The sequence below is a fragment of the Leiobunum rupestre genome, chromosome 10, assembly GCF_980474605.1.
Source record: "Leiobunum rupestre chromosome 10, qqLeiRupe1.1.hap1, whole genome shotgun sequence".
NCBI classification, from domain to species: domain Eukaryota; kingdom Metazoa; phylum Arthropoda; class Arachnida; order Opiliones; family Sclerosomatidae; genus Leiobunum; species Leiobunum rupestre.
The window spans coordinates 10,718,398-10,739,202 of record NC_143393.1 but is presented as its reverse complement, the minus strand read 5'-3'; the positions used below and the strand labels follow the sequence as shown (position 1 = coordinate 10,739,202).

General features: G+C 36.0%; 1 protein-coding gene across 1 annotated transcript in view; it reads right to left on the bottom strand.

The window, feature by feature from the left end:
* Positions 1-461: 461 nt before the first annotated feature.
* The window catches only part of LOC149923635 (uncharacterized), a 150,567-nt gene continuing 130,223 nt past the window's right edge, over positions 462-20,805 (bottom strand). Inside the window, exons 2-9 of the mRNA XM_090161012.1 lie at positions 15,686-15,760; positions 9,921-10,001; positions 5,804-5,917; positions 5,660-5,741; positions 5,406-5,588; positions 4,129-4,254; positions 3,890-3,993; positions 462-1,440 (exon numbers count right to left, since the gene is read on the bottom strand). Coding sequence (XP_090017138.1) covers positions 1,063-1,440; positions 3,890-3,993; positions 4,129-4,254; positions 5,406-5,588; positions 5,660-5,741; positions 5,804-5,917; positions 9,921-10,001; positions 15,686-15,760 — 1,143 coding nt within the window. The 3' untranslated portion in view covers positions 462-1,062. The remainder of the gene's footprint in view (positions 1,441-3,889; positions 3,994-4,128; positions 4,255-5,405; positions 5,589-5,659; positions 5,742-5,803; positions 5,918-9,920; positions 10,002-15,685; positions 15,761-20,805) is intronic.

Genomic DNA, 20,805 nt, shown 5'->3' with positions numbered 1-20,805 from the left:
ACTGCCGGGCTAAAATGTTTCTTTTTTAAATTTGGAAAATTCAAATTTAAATTATACTTAGGAGATCAACGTATTTTGAAAACGATTGAAAAACTGATTCATAAAATGTGGTATTTGAAATTAATTTAAATAAATCGCGATAATTTTTCGGTAAAGTGTAAAATGTTCGAGAAATATATTAACAAATCTTGATATTCAAGAAAGAAATTTAATCGAGGAAATAGCAGACAATTGTAATTGTAGCAGACACTTAATAAATTTATGCAAGGTCAATTAATTAATACATTTTTGTCTACGCCATAGTTAGTGTAAAATCATATACCACAATTTACAATCAGAATTTTCGTAGACATTTTAATTATCGTTATTAGTAATAATAGTAGTAGTAGCGTAATTTGATTATTTAATACAGATTTGTTTTAAAAATTATTTTTGAACTGATGGATAAAAAAATGAAAATGTTTTCTTAAAAACACATGCGACAAGAGATGATTCGAAATAGGAAAAAATGGATAGTGTAAATATATTTTTTCTCATTTGTTTTTTGCAAAAACTTCGAAAGTCAAATTCCTAATAACACGCTGAATACTATGTCGGAGAAAATAAACAGTCAAGACTACTTTCCCATTTGGTTACTTTCGTGTCACTCGCGGCAGCAAAATTCAATTTGTTAACGACGCGGTAAAAACAGTTTATTTTCCACCATTTTCGGAAACTCAAACCGTTAATTTTTTATATAACAACGTGCAAAAAACATTTTTGCTTTGATGCCAGTTTTTTTTTAATAGAATATATATATATTATAAGTTTTTATCTTCTTAAATGTGGTTTTTTTAGAATAAAATTCTTTTTTTCTATAAAAACCCACAAAATTATTATCACAACAATATTTATACACATTAGCAAACTTTTCAATTATTCTTTTTATTTGTTTTAAGTCGTCTCTTTCGTTTTGTCGAAGAGGAATGTCCCATCGTAGATTTGTCGTCGTTACGGACAAAAATATTTCAATTTGTTAATTTATCTTCTCTTCTAAAATCATCCTAAACACTATAGCCACCATTAAATGATTTTGTCCCAGTTAAAGGCGTCCTGCAACCGTTCTTCTTCGTCTAATTCGTCCTCTTCTTCGGGGACGTGGTCTACCGCTAGGGCGGCGCCCACAACGGCCGCCGTAGCCGAAGTATTGACGCTGGAAATTACTGGCGAAGAGGGCTGCGTCATACTTCCGGAATGGTGGGAATGATGAGGTTGTTGATGGTGATGTTGTTGTTGGTGATGCTGCTGCGTTTGTTGTTGTTGTTGTTGTAGAGAGTGATGTTGTTGAGTTGTCGGATGTTGGTGATGTTGGGGATGGTGGTGCGAGTTGGGTTGATGATTCTGCTGCAAGGAGTGATGCGGCAGTAACGATGAGGGCTGGCAGCCCAGTAAAGGATTTATCTGAAAATTCAGATTCGTCGTTTAGTTTTGGATCAATGTCCTGTACTATCTAACCAATGGCTTCTAAGGGCCCGTTGGCATAGTTTGCTTTGCTAGAATCGCACATGTTAAATTCTATGGGCTAGCACTTTGGCAACCGCGACAAGTCGATCTTGGCATTAGCAAGTGTCATGGAATGATGCCGGAAAATACTTCATGCAAAAATATCACCGTCATGCAATTACCTTTGTTACATTCTCTACTTCACCAAATGAAACGCAAAAAGAACGCTCAACCCGTTTCTAAATTGAAGAGGTAACCGACAGTCAAGTTGGGTCAACTATACCGCGACCAAGATGTTTATGGCTAAATGTCAGCTAGGAGCAACAAACACAGCACCCCACACAAGGAGAACGCAACCCGTCAAAAGTCGTGCATTTTCTTGTGTACAATTTTCATTGGTTAGACGCTTTAGCGCCTGCTGCCGTCGGAAGGGAAAAATTCGGAAATTGTCTTCCCCCTTCGGGAAAACGTGCAGCGTAAAGGTTCGTCCAATGAAATTTGTACACAACTCTGCGTTAGCATGTTTAAAGGGAATATAACCTGCAAAGCAATCTTTACGGAAGACCCCTTCAATTTTTCAAATGTCCCTGTACAGTGGCGCCAAACATTTTTAAAGCCAAAGGCAATAGCGGCCAGAGCTGCAAGCGTTGGTGTTCCACACCAAATACCTGAGGTTATATTCCCTTTAAAGGCTAGCTGCGTTCTCCTTGTGTGTTTGTTGCTCCTAGATGTCAGGAAAGCAGCTTCACTAAAATTGAACTATAATAATGATTCCCTAACAAAGCTAACCCCTACACCAACTATCGCGTTAAGACCTCCGTAAGTTTTTCTGGAAATGAGAAACCTACGCATTGTAACCCGGCCACCTGAATTAAAGGCTTCAAAAGTCGCTTGTTGACTTAGGTCTACGGTGGTGCCTTGGGTATTAGCCTAGCTGATTATTATTATACTTTAACCGATGGGGAATTAATTTTCAAACTCAACGTGGAATGAGAGTCTGCCAGGCAGTTACTGCAGTAACTGCACGGTGCATTCAATATTCTTCGAAAACGTTCTTATCGTTTGGTGACGTCATTTCAAACAAACGCGAAATTAAACTTGAAACGCTAAATGTGTTGACCGTTTTCCAATTCGTTATTGTCAACTAAACGCGCTCTAAGTTTACATACTTTACTGAACAGTTCTGTCAAATAAAGCGACGTCGATTAATCTATGTCACGGTTCAAATTTCCCCAAGTGGGGGGAAAGGTACCCTAGTCTTCGGCTAAAAGGATTTTTAAAGCATTCTAAAGTAAATACCACATCCAACCACAGGCATAAGCAAATACCAAAACCCATTAATTACATTAAAAATCAAACTGCAAAATAAAAATTACCTTAAAGGGAGTATTACTATAACAGGAAAGGCCAAGCTTCCTTCAATACTCACTCCTGGCGCGACAGTCGGGAACGTAGTTGGAAAATCCTGCTGCTGGTGTATACTTCGCATAGATGCTTCTATAAACCTCGCAGCAGGATGGGAATCTGGAATTTTCTACTACGATCTAGACTGTAGGTCACGAGTAAGTATTGACGGAAGGGAAGGTTGACAATCCTTGACAGGGTTCATACAGCCGATTTCCCTGATATTTCCAGGTTTTACCACGGTTATTTCCCCGATTTTTTTAGGTGCAAGACAACTAAGATGGACAGAGTAATTCATTTCACGATTATCATTTAAGTTATGGTTAAAACCACTTTTTTTATTAAAAAAATGAGAGCTAGATATAAGCAATTGGGGATCTTAAAATTCATTTTACGCGTAAAAATACGCCGCCATGTTAGGGTATCAAAGCGGGTAAATGAGCCTGCTATACCTCACAATATAAAGGTACTGTCACGTGCAAAAACGTAATTTTGAAATCGGGCAATTTGAGCATTTTAGAAATAATGAGGGCTAGATATAAGCAATTTGAGCATTTTTTATTCCATACCCCTACACCACCCGAGGGCCCCCAAAGGAGCCAGTCCGGGCCTGGGTTTAAACCACCGCTTACAACAGGTTTTATACATTCTGGATTTTTTTAATTTTTTAAAAACCTGGTTTTTTCCCAACTCTGGTTCAAAGACCACCAAAAACATGGGTGGGCAATCTAGAAATGGCTCTCGGTGAAAATTTAACACACTTATCCGAACGATTGTTAGTAAAGAAATCACCAAGCAATAAAAAAGCAAATTATTTGGAAAATACCAAAAGACATATGAAGGTCATAAACGTGGCAAATTGTAAGTGACGAAAAGTGACGTGTATGACTTAGCGAACAAAAGACGACATTGTCTAAATAAAGTATGTCACGACAGAGCTCGTTAAGGTGCCATATGTCAAAAACGAGGCGCAATCAAAAGATGATAAAAATAATGATCCTACTTCAGAATGTGGAGAATAGGATAAACTGCTGTCCGAGTAGATGTTGTCCGCTCCGGGGGTGCAATGGGATGATCGGCTGGCATGTGGATTCGAGACGCACGTGACTAAGAGATAATACGTTAATATTTATCTCATCAACCGACACATAATAAGAGACAAAACAACATTTAACGAAAAAAAACACTCTTCTCGGAAATAATGACTTCACTATAATAACGATTTGGAGTAACAATTATTACCTGTATTATTACAAGAGCCGGGGGCACCAGGTGGCAGACTTGTCAAGAATGACGCGATATCAGTCATGTGATCGGCACCCATCCCCCAATTATTCGAGTCTACTGGCTTCATGTCTAACGAACCACCTGTTTCGACACAGACAGGAATATTTTAGTCACAAATTCAAGCAGACATTATGAGGGGAGAGGTAGAAACAAGTTTACAGATCGCGGAAATGTGGAATAAACCGTCTAATTTTGATTGACAAAAATAAGTGACATTCAACAAAATATCAATTGTGTTTTGTTGGTGTATACAATTTGAAGTGGGTTTTATCATAAGTAACGTAATTAAATCAGTATGACAGGTCCTATTGTTTATAATAGTTGCCTATTTTAATATATCGTAAGTAACGTACCAATGACAGGGTAACCAGTTTTTCTGATTAAAATTTCCCGACTTTTCCCAAGTTTTCCCTAGACATCGTATATTTTCCCTGACTTATTTTGAGTAAACATTTGACAATTTTTAACCTATATTATTGTACGCGTTTTCTATTTGTAACCAAAAATAAATTTCCGAACCTTTATTCTAATTTTAAAAATATCTTTTTCAGGTACTGAATACTCATTATACCAGGTCCTATTGTTCGTAATAGTGTTTCAACGTTGGCTATTTTAATTGTAATTCTTCCAAGATAGAGATAAAATTGTCACTTTTCAGTCACTGCGACAAATATAGTCATTATAATATAAGTTTTTATGGCATACTTAATAGTATTATATTTCTTATGGTTCCATAAATGGGGTCAAGAGACCAGCCTCTTCACTAAAAATTGTACAACCGATTTCTGATTCCGAAAAAATTTCAAATATTTTTATAATTTCGAAAATAATCTGGGAATTTTTTGTCGAAGCGATAATTTTTGAAGACTTTCAGAATTTCTAAAAATGTCATTTGATTATCAATAATTTTATGAATTTTAATACACTTTTGACTCTTAAGATTTTAGTAAAAAATTTCCACATTTTTATAGATTTTTCCGATTATTTTTGATTTTCTGAGATTATTTTCGATTATTTTTTAATTTCTGGAATTTTCAAGATTTAGAAATATTTTTGGAAAATTAATAAATTTTGTTGAAGAAATAAAGCAAAGTAATTTTTTAAAGTTTGCGTAGTCAATTTCGCGACTGTGAACTATTAAGGTTAAAGTTTTAAAATAATCATTAATATAATATAATCATAAAGTTAACACGATACGGTTGATATACGCGACGAACAGATCCAAAACCAACCTGAAGGAAAGGTCATGGGGTCTAAATTATCGTGGTAACCATTGTGGCTGAGTGGCCTCAGGTGATTCTTGGACCAATGCAGATCGGGCTGACAGCCGGATAAATCCAAGGACGTCCTTTCGGGTAACTCCTCGGGGTGATCACTGTAGATTTCAGGCAGCATTGACTTGTACACCATATTGTCTAAACACGTACAATTTAAAAGACGCGATTAGGCCAATGTCCAGCGAGTAATAGGAAGCGACTGGAATTACCTGTACTCGACCTGCTAGTCGGTCTATAGCTTGGCGAGTAAGAACTAACGTTATTTTGGACGCAAGAGTTCATCATCTGATTCTGTCGGACATTTTCAAATTAAAATATTGTACGGCGGAGCGGCAAGAGAGGGAGCTAGTTACCTGATAATGGGGGTTGTGGTGAAGGGGGATTGAAGCCCCGGTGTGGTTCTGAGGGAATGAAGGTGGGCTGGCGGAACAACACGAGTAGCTGTCTTCCGTGTTGTAGATGGACAACTGAAACAAAAACAATTAGCTTCATTCTGGGATTCGGAAAATATGTATATGTGTATATTTAATTATATAAGAACTTGTCGAGGTTAACGGAAATAGGTAGCTGTTGGCTCGCGTGGCATGAAGGGCTTGCCACCACCCTCCTACGCGTTGTAACCCGGCCACCCGAATTAATGGCTTTAAAAGTCGCTCAATGACTTTGGTATTATCCTAGCTGATTATTATTATTATCTAACTGATAACGATCGATATCCAACCGATAACGATCGATATCCAACCGATAACGATCGATATCCAACCGATAACGATCGATATCCAACAGATAACGATCGATATCCAACAGATAACGATCGATATCCAACAGATAACGATCGATATCCAACAGATAACGATCGATATCTAACCGTATCAATCGTCAAAATTTCAGCCTGTATCCAGGCGCCACCTATCATGCAATGGCTAAACTAAATGGGAAATCGTATGGCAGGTAATTAAGATTAATATACACGAGTCAAGGTGACTATTAAGCCATAAATATTTTACCAGTTACCTATACATTTCAGCCACAAACAAGTCTCTTGATTCAGCCCCCTTATTAACTTATTTTTTAAATTAAATCAATGAAGTCATTCAAAACTGGATAAAGAAACAGTCCCTCTGAAATTTATAGTTGTCCAGTTTCATTTTAAGCCTTTTCTGAAGAAAAACACTTACTATGAATAAAATAATTGTAAAATAAACTACCGGTATTATTAATTACATCACGAATCACCGTATTATAAGTAAAAAAAAGTCGAATAAACTATTTCTATTTTCCGAAACGGCTGAATGTGGATCTCAAGCGCGTCTTGAGGCGAGGGTCAGTTGGCTACATTGTGCGGTTGTAGCAATTCACGGTCCGCTTGGTCGCCAGAAAAGTGGCGACCCTCAACGGAGGGGATCGCTCCACGCGAGGACGACAAACCAAGTGTGTCTGAAAAGTTAAACCGTGTCTAAGCGGATAAAAGCCATTGTGGTTCAAAACGGTCAAAACCCTAACACGCGAAATATCTATAGACGTTAAAGCTTCCACGTGAAAATTAAATGAATAAAACCAAACTTAGTTTTCATTTTCCTCTATAAAAGAGGCGTTATAGAATTTTTACAATACTGAAAGTTATAAGGTATTCTCACGAAATCTATTATTCTGGCTTTGAATTTGGAAAACAAATGAAATATTTACAGGGAATATAATTACTGCCAAAAGGTTGGGATAGACTCAAATTCACTAAATTATTCATTAAGGATCGACTTTCAGCTCTAAATTTTTCACTGAAGCTAGTTAAAAATAAAAATTGTTTGGGTCGGAAAACCCGGAAAAAGAGACGTCCATGTTTTTTTCGAAGCAAGGTTGGCAATATTAAAACCGAATTTGTTCAAAACTTGTTTTAAAACCAAATTCGTTCAAACGCGCTTTAAAAACAAATTCGTTCAAAACGTTCTTAAAAACCAAATTCGTTCAAAACGTGCTTAAAGACCAAATTCGTTCAAACGCGCTTAAAAAAACCAAATTAATTCAAAACGTGCTTAAAAACCAAATTCGTTCAAACGCGCTTTAAAACCAAATTCGTTCAAAACGTGCTTAAAAACCAAATTCGTTCAAAACGTGCTTAAAAACCAAATTCGTTCAAAACGTGCTTAAAAACCAAATTCGTTCAAAACGTGCTTAAAAACCAAATTCGTTCAAAACGTGCTTAAAAACCGAACTCATTCAAAACGTGTTTTCAAACCGACATCGTTCAAAATGTGCTTTAAACAAAAATGTCTCGTGCTCAAGAGATGGCGCTGTAAAAAAAATCAAGATGGACCCTGAAATAGGTCGGGGCGTCGGTATAATAGCCTATAACCGAATCTATAATCATGCTCTGAAATCTCAAAATCAGTTTCTGATTTCTGAAATAACTTTGACATTCAAAATCCGATACACAAAATTTGTAAATGTCAAACCCCTCGAAGTGTTATCTGAGAATCGGTTGTAAGCATACGTTAAAAAGTAGTTCAAAAAGTAAATATTTTGGGAAATTTGCAACACCATTCGAACATTTGCAACCCCATTCGAACATTTGCAACCCCATTCGGACATTTGCAACCCCATTCGGACATTTGCAACCCCATTCGGACATTTGCAACCCCATTCGAACATTTGCAACCCCATTCGGACATTTGCAACACCATTCGGACATTTGCAACACCATTCGGACATTTGCAACACCATTCGGACATTTGCAACACCATTCGGACATTTGCAACACCATTCGGACATTTGCAACACCATTCGGACATTTGCAACACCATTCGGACATTTGCAACACCATTCGGACATTTGCAACACCATTCGGACATTTGCAACACCATTCGGACATTTGCAACACCATTCGGACATTTGCAACACCATTCGGACATTTGCAACACCATTCGGACATTTGCAACACCATTCGGACATTTGCAACACCATTCGGACATTTGCAACACCATTCGGACATTTGCAACACCATTCGGACATTTGCAACACCATTCGGACATTTGCAACACCATTCGGACATTTGCAACACCATTCGGACATTTGCAACACCATTCGGACATTTGCAACACCATTCGGACATTTGCAACACCATTCGGACATTTGCAACACCATTCGGACATTTGCAACACCATTCGGACATTTGCAACACCATTCGGACATTTGCAACACCATTCGGACATTTGCAACACCATTCGGACATTTGCAACACCATTCGGACATTTGCAACACCATTCGGACATTTGCAACACCATTCGGACATTTGCAACACCATTCGGACATTTGCAACACCATTCGGACATTTGCAACACCATTCGGACATTTGCAACACCATTCGGACATTTGCAACACCATTCGGACATTTGCAACACCATTCGGACATTTGCAACACCATTCGGACATTTGCAACACCATTCGGACATTTGCAACACCATTCGGACATTTGCAACACCATTCGGACATTTGCAACACCATTCGGACATTTGCAACACCATTCGGACATTTGCAACACCATTCGGACATTTGCAACACCATTCGGACATTTGCAACACCATTCGAACATTTGCAACACCATTCGAACATTTGCAACACCATTCGGACATTTGCAACACCATTCGGACATTTGCAACACCATTCGGACATTTGCAACACCATTCGGACATTTGCAACACCATTCGGACATTTGCAACACCATTCGGACATTTGCAACACCATTCGGACATTTGCAACACCATTCGGACATTTGCAACACCATTCGGACATTTGCAACACCATTCGAACATTTGCAACACCATTCGGACATTTGCAACACCATTCGGACATTTGCAACACCATTCGGACATTTGCAACACCATTCGATGATTTGCAACACCATTCGATGATTTGCAACACCATTCGAACATTTGCAACACCATTCGAACATTTGCAACACCATTTGAACATTTGCAACACCATTCGAACATTTGCAACTCCATTCGTACATTTGAAACTCCATTCGTACAAACCAAATGTAGAGCTCCTATGAGACCATCACATTAAAAAGAAATATGTACAATTTATCCGATTTAGAAAACCCACAAACATACAAAAACGATAAATTTTCCGCAACTGTCCATAAAAGGGCGTTTACTTACAAGACGCGTCTAGTTCCTTACGTCTGTTTTTCTTATTTCTTTACATTATTATTTTATTATTATTTTAACGTTTGTTTAAAAAAAAACCGATAAAAGTGCAAACACAAGGCGACAGTAAATTTGTATATTCTTAGTAAATTTCTCGATTCGAATTCGGATCAGTCCCGACACGCGCAGTTACAAACCTCCTCAAATCGATACAAAAAGGAACGTTACAAAAATGAGTAACGAGTGAAAAACGTTATTGATAAATAATAGAAAGGGTGCCATGGGGGGAAGTAAGAGACTCAGGGGCTGGATAAATGAGACTCACGATTTCCATTGTCCTTGATCTGCGCTTCTTCTTGCTGGGAGTACTGTCCACAGGTGTGTGGTCGATCGCCCAGTACGAGCCCTGAAAAAGGAAGGACCGTTAATAGACGTAATATTCGCTCCCGCTTCCCGACTATTAAAATGTCAAAATGATAACGGATGAGTCCCGGCCGGTGGGTGGGTTGGACCGACCTTTCTTTTCGGTGCGGCCTTTAAATGGCACGCGTATTTTTACGTTTAGAGTTTTATAGTTTGATTTTTATAAGGCTGGATATATAAATGAATTTGCGATTCGTATTTGATTCGAATTCGAAACTTTAACGGTTGATCTCCCTCGTCACGAAATCGCGTCAAACTGACCCTGATGACTGTGGATTAATAATAGCAGGGTGACCAGGGAAAAGCTTTAAAAATTTTATAGGAAAAATAGGAATTTTTAGGGGCGAATTAAAGGAAAATACAGGAAACTAAATAGGCGAATTATAGGAAAATATAGGAAACTAAATAGGCTAAATATAAAATAGGCGAATTATACGAAACTAAATAGGCTATACTAAAAAAAATATGGGTAAAATAATAAGGTAATTATTGCATATCGGTATACTTTGACTCGAATCACCTAGAATATTGATAATGTTTTATACACTGCTTTCTTGCATTATTGGATCACTTAGCGGATTTACAAAGCTCGTATATTTCAAGATTTTGTTCGAAAATGGCAGTATTTACAGTAGATGATGACACGTACAAAAACGTTCTTTCATTTTCAAAAGACCGTGAAATTATAGGAAAATAGGTAAGAATAAAGGAAAGTATAGGAAGGCATTAAAAATATAGGAAAATATAGGAAATATAGGAAGTCTGGTCATCCTGTAATAGGGTAAAATAGGGACCAAATTTTTCAAACTAAGAACCAAATGAAGATCTAATTTGGTTTCATATCGGCCTCTATTTGAACTGACTTAATATTTATTCTTTCTTAAAATTTTGACCACTTGACTGAATTTCAGATTCGACTATTTTGTAAACTGTTCATTTACTCCTATGGTGGTACGGTACTTTAAGGACCAGATCACGATTGTAGAATGTTCTCGAACTAAAAGTGTACCATTTCTACACTATTGTCGCTTGTTCTCGAACTAAAAGTGTACCATTTCTACACTCTTGTCGCTTGTTCTCGAACTAAAAGTGTACCATTTCTACACTCTTGTCGCTTGTTCTCGAACTAAAAGTGTACCATTTCTACACTCTTGTAGCCTGTTCTCGAACTAAAAGTGTACCATTACACTCTTGTAGCCTGTTCTCGAACTAAAAGTGTACCATTTCTACACTCTTGTAGCCTGTTCTCGAACTAAAAGTGTACCATTACACTCTTGTAGCCTGTTCTCGAACTAAAAGTGTACCATTACACTCTTGTAGCCTGTTCTCGAACTAAAAGTGTACCATTTCTACACTCTTGTAGCCTGTTCTCGAACTAAAAGTGTACCATTACACTCTTGTAGCCTGTTCTCGAACTAAAAGTGTACCATTTCTACACTCTTGTAGCCTGTTCTCGAACTAAAAGTGTACCATTACACTCTTGTCGCCTGTTCTCGAACTAAAAGTGTACCATTTCTACACTCTTGTCGCCTGTTCTCGAACTAAAAGTGTACCATTTCTACACTCTTGTCGCCTGTTCTCGAACTAAAAGTGTACCATTTCTACACTCTTGTCGCCTGTTCTCGAACTAAAAGTGTACCATTTCTACACTCTTGTAGCCTGTTCTCGAACTAAAAGTGTACCATTTCTACACTCTTGTAGCCTGTTCTCGAACTAAAAGTGTACAATTTCTACACTCTTGTCGCCTGTTCTCGAACTAAAAGTGTACCATTTCTACACTCTTGTCACTAGTTCCCGAACTAAAAGTGTACCATTTCTACACTCTTGTCGCCTGTTCTCGAACTAAAAGTGTACCATTTCTACACTCTTGTCGCCTGTTCTCGAACTAAAAGTGTACCATTTCTACACTCTTGTAGCCTGTTCTCGAACTAAAAGTGTACCATTTCTACACTCTTGTAGCCTGTTCTCGAACTAAAAGTGTACAATTTCTACACTCTTGTCGCCTGTTCTCGAACTAAAAGTGTACCATTACACTCTTGTCGCCTGTTCTCGAACTAAAAGTGTACCAATTCTACACTCTTGTCGCTTGTTCTCGAACTAAAAGTGTACCAATTCTACACTCTTGTCGCTTGTTCTCGAACTAAAAGTGTACCATTTCTACACTCTTGTCGCCTGTTCTCGAACTAAAAGTGTACCAATTCTACACTCTTGTCGCTTGTTCTCGAACTAAAAGTGTACCAATTCTACACTCTTGTCGCTTGTTCTCGAACTAAAAGTGTACCATTTCTACACTCTTGTCACCTGTTCTCGAACTAAAAGTGTACCATTTCTACACTCTTGTCACTAGTTCCCGAACTAAAAGTGTACCATTTCTACACAATGTTTTATTCACTTGTTTCATGGATGGGATTTAGACCATGAACTATTTGGTTATTCGGTAGTATTAGGGTTACTGATAAAATTATCTGCTTATCCTGAATTTATTTGCTTAAATGGTCACAGACTGTCTTTTTGAGAAAGCTTTTTACCCCGACTCAAATTATTCGATATCACAGAATCGCAATAAAATTACGTCAAAGGCAGGGCTCCCAGCGATATTTTTTTAAATATTATAGGAATTATGGGAAATTTCATAGAAAATATAGGAATTCATAGGAACATTTTTAGCCAAAAAATAGGAATTTATAGGAACATTTTAGCTAAAAATAGGAAATTATACGAACAATTTTGAAAAAATAGGAAATTATAGGAATTTATAGGAACTCGGGGAGGGTTTCGGGAACACCGGACCTAAGCCAGAGCTAAGCTCTATTTAGAAGGCAAATTTTTCCCAAACGTTAAGGCTGTTTTCTAATACATTATTTTTAAAATTATAGGAATTTCTGGATATAGCTATAGAAAAACTAGAAAATTTCGAAAAAATAGGAATTTATAGGAAAAATTGAGAAAATAGGAAATTATAGGAGCATATTGAAATTATAGGAATTTATAGGAATTATAGGAACTCTGGGAGCCCTGCAAAGGGTTATTCTTACCCTACTACCAAATCCCAGAACAGGCGAAAAAAAGTATATTTACTTGTGGAGGTTATGGGCCATATTTAGATCATTTATCCAAATTGTATTATTAATTGGCTAGTTTCAGTAGTGTAAAGGTATTTTCAAACACCATAAGGACAGCCAACTTCAATAGCTTTTATTTTATCGCAATTGGCCAATATGGTACTTTTGCGCGAGACTAATTTTAAGAACGCGCTGCCTTATTCAGTGCTACATTTTGGTAACCAATAGATGACGGTAATGTTATTTAAACTGGCAAATTATTAATTTAAATTTAGAAATATTTATTCGTAAACGTGTAGAGAAAACTTGTAGGAGTGAAAACGCAGCTTTTTTCCTCCACTGCTACAAGTTTTTTTAAACTTATTTTTTTAAGTATAGAATATGAAGATGTCGATAGATCGTCGTAAATTTCGTTATCAATGCAACAATGCAATGACTATTGAGAATTGTAACTACGTTTTCTAAAATCAGGCTGATATTTTTAGAAAAATTAATTAGGCTTACTATAAAATCGAACTGAAAATTTGCGGGGTGTGCTTTAGCCACCTCTGCCCCCCCCCCCCCCCCGATTGCGACGACCCTCATTATCATTATGCATCATTACTATTATCATAAGTAACATAATAAAAATTACTATGAAAATAAGTTCATTTATTTTTTTTCCCAATTGACAGAGCTATTGCGCAATCATGGTTTAGTTCTCAGCACAGAGCCCCCTAGTGTCTAAATATGCCAGAAGTGAAATATTATACTACCAAGGACGACTAAAAGCTACTCTGTTCGAGTGCCAGTCCAGGTTGAAGCTTGCCAGTGTCAAAAAAGGTTCGGTCATGAAATTAGCATTAAAACAATAGGAAGTGTCATATTTTGATTTTATGATACTTATGTTGTTTTGTATGATTATAAATTCATCAAAAATACACATTAGTGGTCTGAACGTTTTAATTTTTAAAACACGGCTAGAGGTCGGCGGAACAAATAAATTAACCGCAAAAATTTCAATTAATCATTAAAATTAGTATTATTTGGTTTATACGAATAAATTATACGATTAAACAATGATTTTACATGCAAAATTAATCATTTTTTCGAATATTTCTGAATAATTCTCGGTTATGGGTAAATATAAACCATCGTATAATTTCTTATTCAAACGCCGACCTCTAAACACGGCTAACCTAAAAACATGTACTAAGCGTACGCTAGTTTGAAACATAACGTATTAAGAGAGAGTGAATATTGTAAGACACGGCTTCAAATATTAAGACCACCGCATTCGTAAAACCGGAAATATCAGCGAAGTGAATAACTCGAGGTTGGAAATGGATATATTGGAAAATTTAATGAATCAAATGAGCGGACGGATTTGTTAATTACCTCTAAAGCGTGGCTTTAAGTAACGGGGAATTAAAAGTTTAAATAATTAATTATTTCGCCATTGAGATGTACCCGAGATCAAAACGCGGAAGGGGTCTTAGTTTCGATTTGTCTAAATTTATAATTCAAGCGGCGGCAAATTTCGCAAACCATAACTTCATTGTTCTCCCGGTGCTCTGCCTAAAGCGTTTAAATAAATTAACTAATTTTCGGGCACGTGTTTAAATAGTTTATTAGTTTAACCTTAGAATTAATGAGCTATAACCAGCTCAACGCGGTCGTTACGCGTAATAAGAATTTTAAAAGAGATCCGCCTCCCAAATTAGCCGACAAAGGCCTAATTAATAACCAATTTACTAATTAACTCCCCTCACCCCGACTATTTCGGCAAACAGAATATTTAACTAAGTAGGGAAACTAATTATAATTTTTGCCTCTTAATTCCCAGGCTAAAATCTAGAATCTTACAAGTTGTTAATATATTAATCGGGTGAAAAAAATAGCGGTATACGAGCGAATAAATTAGTTTCTCCTTGGATACATAGATGGCGACTCTGTCCCGCGGGAACGTCCTCTTTGAAAGATAACAGTCAATATTTTCGGTTTTGGGATTTACCTCAAACGGATTGAAAGGACAATATAGAATTAAATAACACGGATCTATCACGAAATAACGGCGAAAATTTCAAACAGAATTAAACGAACATCATTAATTAAAAAAAAATGTCAGTAAAATTTTAGCCGATACAAAAATTTAAAGGAAAATCGGTATTAATAAAAATAATATAATTATTATATAATTATTAATTAATAATATAGGGATATCAGTCAAAAATGACAGAAGTTTAATTATAGTCGAATCTGAAGAGCCTATATTTATTTTCATTAAGAATTCGTAATTTACATTAAAAGTCAGACCATAGATAATTAATAATTAATAATAAAAAATAGCACCTCGATTGAAAAAGAGAGATTTATCATCTTCGATACAAAATGAGATAAGAAAAGCGACGTTCTTAGGCTATCAACCCTTCGGCAACGCTGCACTCCCAAGTTGAAAAAACTCATAACACTACCATTTAAATTCCGAGACGACCGTTTAGCGCGTCTACCACTTAAGTGCCGATAAATTAGAGGGTTCTTAAGTTGCGGTTCAAAAAAAAATATATTCAAAAATAAAAAAATGCAGATATTGATGAAAAAAAATAAAGGTAAGAAAAATATTCACCTTTCCCGGATCGTCTTTGGCTCGGGGGACCTTCCGAAAGCATTTATTCAGTGACAGGTTGTGCCTGATTGAATTCTGTGGGAATGAAACAAGAAAAAAGCCAGTTAATAATGATAGCGTAATGTATGCGGATATTAAGTTGGTTGGCAATGTGGAGTAAGGCGCGTGGAGGTACAGTTTGCTGGTTTAATTATACATTTCAATTATAAGGGAAAATAATTTGACGTTGTCAATGGAATTGCGAACAGTGATTCGCGGATTTGTTCCAGCAGATTGTTACGTCAAAATAACGACATTTCGATATTGATTACTAATAGTTTAGTCGAATCTATTTTTTAAATCGTATTTTTAATTGTGGTTAATATATTAAAGATGGTTATAATAGCAGTACTTATATTTTTCGATTGCAGACCATTGGACCGAAATCCCATTCGTCCGAATGTACCATTCAACCGAATTCCAATCGACCGAAAACCGCGTTTTGCGCGTTTTTCATTCAATATACCGTTAGTGATACATATTTATATATCGTAGGTTACGTGACGATAGTATTTCTAATTTGGACTAAACTATGTCTTAAATATTTATTATTTCGTACCGACGTGTATTTTTAGACCTTTTTCCCTTGAAATTTGATATTTTCCGGGTTTAATTTCGGAAAATAATCTTGATAAGACCCGACGTGAAATAGTTGCCTACCATATCTAACCCAACCCAACCTAACCTAACCTAACCCAACCTTACCTAACCTAACCCAACCTTACCTAACCTAACCCAACCTTACCTTACCTAACCCTACCCAACCTAACCTAACCTACCCGAAGTGAAAACGAACCAGATTTAAATTTCCCATTCAACTGAATCCCGCCATGTTGGGCTATAAACGAAAATACTTTTCGGTTCAATGGGATTCGGTCAAACGGGATTCGGTCCAATAGTAAACAACCATATTTTTCTTATTTGGTTTTAATAGAATTGTTTCCTAATTTCGAATATTCGATTTACAATTTATTTATTAATCGGAAGTCTGTTTCGTTAATACCAAATGTAAAGTCAATTAATATATTTCTTAACGGGAAAATCCCGCTTGAAAAAATCTGAAACTAACTAAAAAAAGCTCGGTTGACACTTATATGATTTGTTTTAATCAAAATCAAATAATAAGATTTGTTTTATTTAAATCGAATTTTTTTGATTTTATTAAATTTAATGGTTTTTAGACAATAACTATTCCTATATAATTAACGGATATTTTACTTTTATCAGTTAGCTTATCTTGAATTAAATTAAATCTTAATTAAATTTATTACTATTTAATATTTTAATTGGATCAGATTATAATTTTTAAAAAAATTTAATAATCCATTGATATACATTGTGTAACTTAAATCAATAATTTAAAAAAAGTCACTTGATTTGTATCAAGATTCAGTCAATGACTTTATACGCTTACAATCAAAAAAATTGGAAAAAAGGAACTAAATAGGGAAAACAAAATGAGATATTTATTTAAATAAAATTATCCTAAAAACTGACTTGATGGTTAATTTTTTTGATCGCGAAAACGTACGTAACGTTTAATTACTACAACAGACTTTGTGAACTAATTAAAAACTATAGCGTTGTAAGCTGCCCTTGATCAAAAAAGTATACAAATAGAGACCTGATTGGAGGTCATCAATATGAAAATTAATATCGCGAATTAACTAATTGTAAGTTCACAAATGATGTATTGTTGTTTATAACATAGAAATGTGTCGAAATTGAGGGAATAATTAGTAAGATAAAATTAGAATTGTTTGTTATCGGCGAAGATGGTTCTCAAAACAAAAACTAAATTCCAATTTCATGCAATCTAAAGGACCTTCAGTGATTACGGTAAAATAAAAAATAGTTTTCTTTAAAACGGTATAGAAAATTGGAGATATTCGCAATAACGATTTGTGAGTGGAATATTAATTAGACAAATGGAGAAAAGCTACTTCCAAAAATTGTCAAGTGGGATATTTATTATCAAAATGGAAAAATGAGAAATAAACTTACTATTAAGCTGCAAAATAAGGATTTAATTAAAATTTGAATGGAGGGAATTTCGTGTTCTTATTTTAATATCTCATTCGTAGACCCAAGGCCCTGTGTCTTATGTGCCTTATTGTAAATCAGGCCCTGATGGCGAGGTACAATGGTGGTACCTCTCTTAATGCAACAGGTCTTAAATGGTACAATCCTTTGCGGGGGGGGGGGGGGGGCAACGGGTAAATAATAATATTTGGTCCAGTCTAGCTTTGGTTACGTTCTAGTTGTATAATAATGGGCGAGTTGGGTGGAACGACTGGGCCTGACGGGACGACCCCTCCTCGAGAACAATTCGCCGAGCGGCGGAAAAATTCATAATTATACCTGTATATGGTTCGGGTACCCGCCCGAAATCTACAATGGAATTTCAGTTCATTATTAAAACATTATATTGTTCATTAACATAGTTGGTCATTATTACACTCGACCGCCGGACAAAGCTAGTACGCTTTGGCGTGGAGGCTACCGACTCCTTTTGTAACCGAATATTCGTCGTTTATTTCTCGGAAGGGATTTGCCCAAATACTTTTAATGGTTTAGAATTTTAGAATTAAAATTTTGGGAGCCAAATATTAGCGCCCAGATAAGCCCACTTCACTTCCGTACACTTCTGTCCATTAGCCCCCAACCCAAACCCAAACCCGACCTAACCCCGACCCACCTCTAAGACGAAGTTCGTAAGATTTCCTCTCCCTTTCACTCAAATTATAAAGATTATTTTATTTAATTACCAAGTTGACTTTTCAAAAATGGCCACCTCGAAACAGTGGCGCCCTCCAGTGGCGAGTTCTCAAACTTTAGTTTCCGAAATATGTCTGGCATTTTCTCGGCCAATTTTTAAGTAAAGTCGCTTACACGCGGAATTTTCCAACGTTATACTTTTAGGTGCCAAAGTTCACGCGTAGGCTACGAAAGAAGTATTTTCTGTCCAAATATCGACCAGCTACGATTCAATTTTCCAAATATCGACCAGCTACGATTCAATTCTCCAAATATCGACCAGCTACGATTCAATTCTCCAAATATCGACCAGCTACGATTCAATTCTCCAAATATCGACCAGCTACGATTCAATTCTCCAAATATCGACCAGCTACGATTCAATTCTCCAAATATCGACCAGCTACGATTCAATTCTCCAAATATCGACCAGCTACGGTCCAATTTCTCACTTATCGACCAGCTACGGTCCAATTTTTCACATATCGACCAGCTACGATTCAATTCTCCAAATATCGATCGGCTACCATTCAATTTTTCACATATCGACCAGCTACGATTCAATTTTCCAAATATCGACCAGCTACGATTCAATTTTCCAAATATCGACCAGCTACGATTCAATTCTCCAAATATCGACCAGCTACGATTCAATTCTCCAAATATCGACCAGCTACGATTCAATTCTCCAAATATCGACCAGCTACGATCCAATTTTCCAAATATCGACCAGCTACGATTCAATTCTCCAAATATCGACCAGCTACGATTCAATTCTCCAAATATCGACCAGCTACGATTCAATTCTCCAAATATCGACCAGCTACGATTCAATTCTCCAAATATCGACCAGCTACGGTCCAATTTCTCACTTATCGACCAGCTACGGTTCAATTTTTCACATATCGACCAGATACGATCCAATTTCCCAATTATCGTCCACTATAGTAATTTTTAAGTAATTAAACTAATCTCAAAATATAACCTACATTATTAATAAAATTCCAACATAAATATATATAAATTAAGTGCATTACGTTTTCAATCAATGCTATAGTATTTTAATTGGCAAATATAAAACAGACCAATTAAAAAAAACGTAAAAAAAATAAAAATTAAACTATTTTTCATATTTGAGGAAAATATGAACTATGATAAAATGAAATTAAAAGTTCAATTATTGTACCTGATGAAGCCCCCGAACGGTTGGCGAAACTAGTCAAGTTATTAATAAACCCTTTTATTGTACAATAAGCGGACTTTTCAGTTAATTATATCGTATTTTATGTACAAGTGCCGTTAAAACGACAAGGTTGCCAAAATATTTTCAGATTCAAATTTCCTGACTATTCCCTGTTTTCCATGACAATTTTAAGAGATTTCCCTGACTTTTTAAGGCCCAAAATTAGAATAATAATGAACTTTATATTTGACTCTAATCAGTACTTAATAAATTTAAGTCCATTAATAATAATAATCACAGAATTTGTCATAGATCTAGAGTAAAATTAGCTTCAAAAAGTGTTAAGATAAAATTTAATTGCCTGATTTTCCCCCGCCTTTTTACAAATGCTGAAAATTCCCTGACCTTTTAACCCTGAATGAACTGAACGGAAAAATCGTCTGCGTACACGTGCTACGATTTGCTTTGTAAAATATAAATTTATCGGTAAAAAAATAAATCTTGCGACAAAAATGCGAAATTAGATAATTCGGCTTAAATATGGAATTTAAACTCCATTAAAATTAAAAATACTCTCATTCAAATCCCAGATCACCTACCCCAAGACGGACATGTATCGCTGGTAGTAAATTATAAAAATTTGATGTCTCGAATGTGATACGGGATTTTAAAAGCTAGCCATCTCACGGCAAATAGAGGCAGTTTTAAAGGTATAAACGAGCAAGCGCGATAAAAAAATTGTTGTTGCAGTTTTAAAGGCCTTTTTTTTAATTTCGTAAAATAACAAATTTTCACACACTATTTGCTGCAAAAAAGCCGTGTCACTTTAAAGAAACCCTTTTTTTCGAGGTTGATGCGAGTCCTTCTTGCAATCGATGGTCTGTGTTCAAATCAACCGAAAACCATCGTAATTACGAAATGTCTTCAAACAGAAAATATAAATGATGTACAAGCTAATATTCGTCCACATTTTTCGTTTCGGTTTTATTTTTTATCGGTTTCCTTTAATTACATGGCCTTTAGGTTCTAAGACGAATGAGAGCTGGGGGGTATTAAAATTACGAATAATTGAACGTTTCGGTTTGTAGAAATAAAAAGTAATTTGCGGTTTCTCGCCTTAGCCATCAGATGGCGGCACACG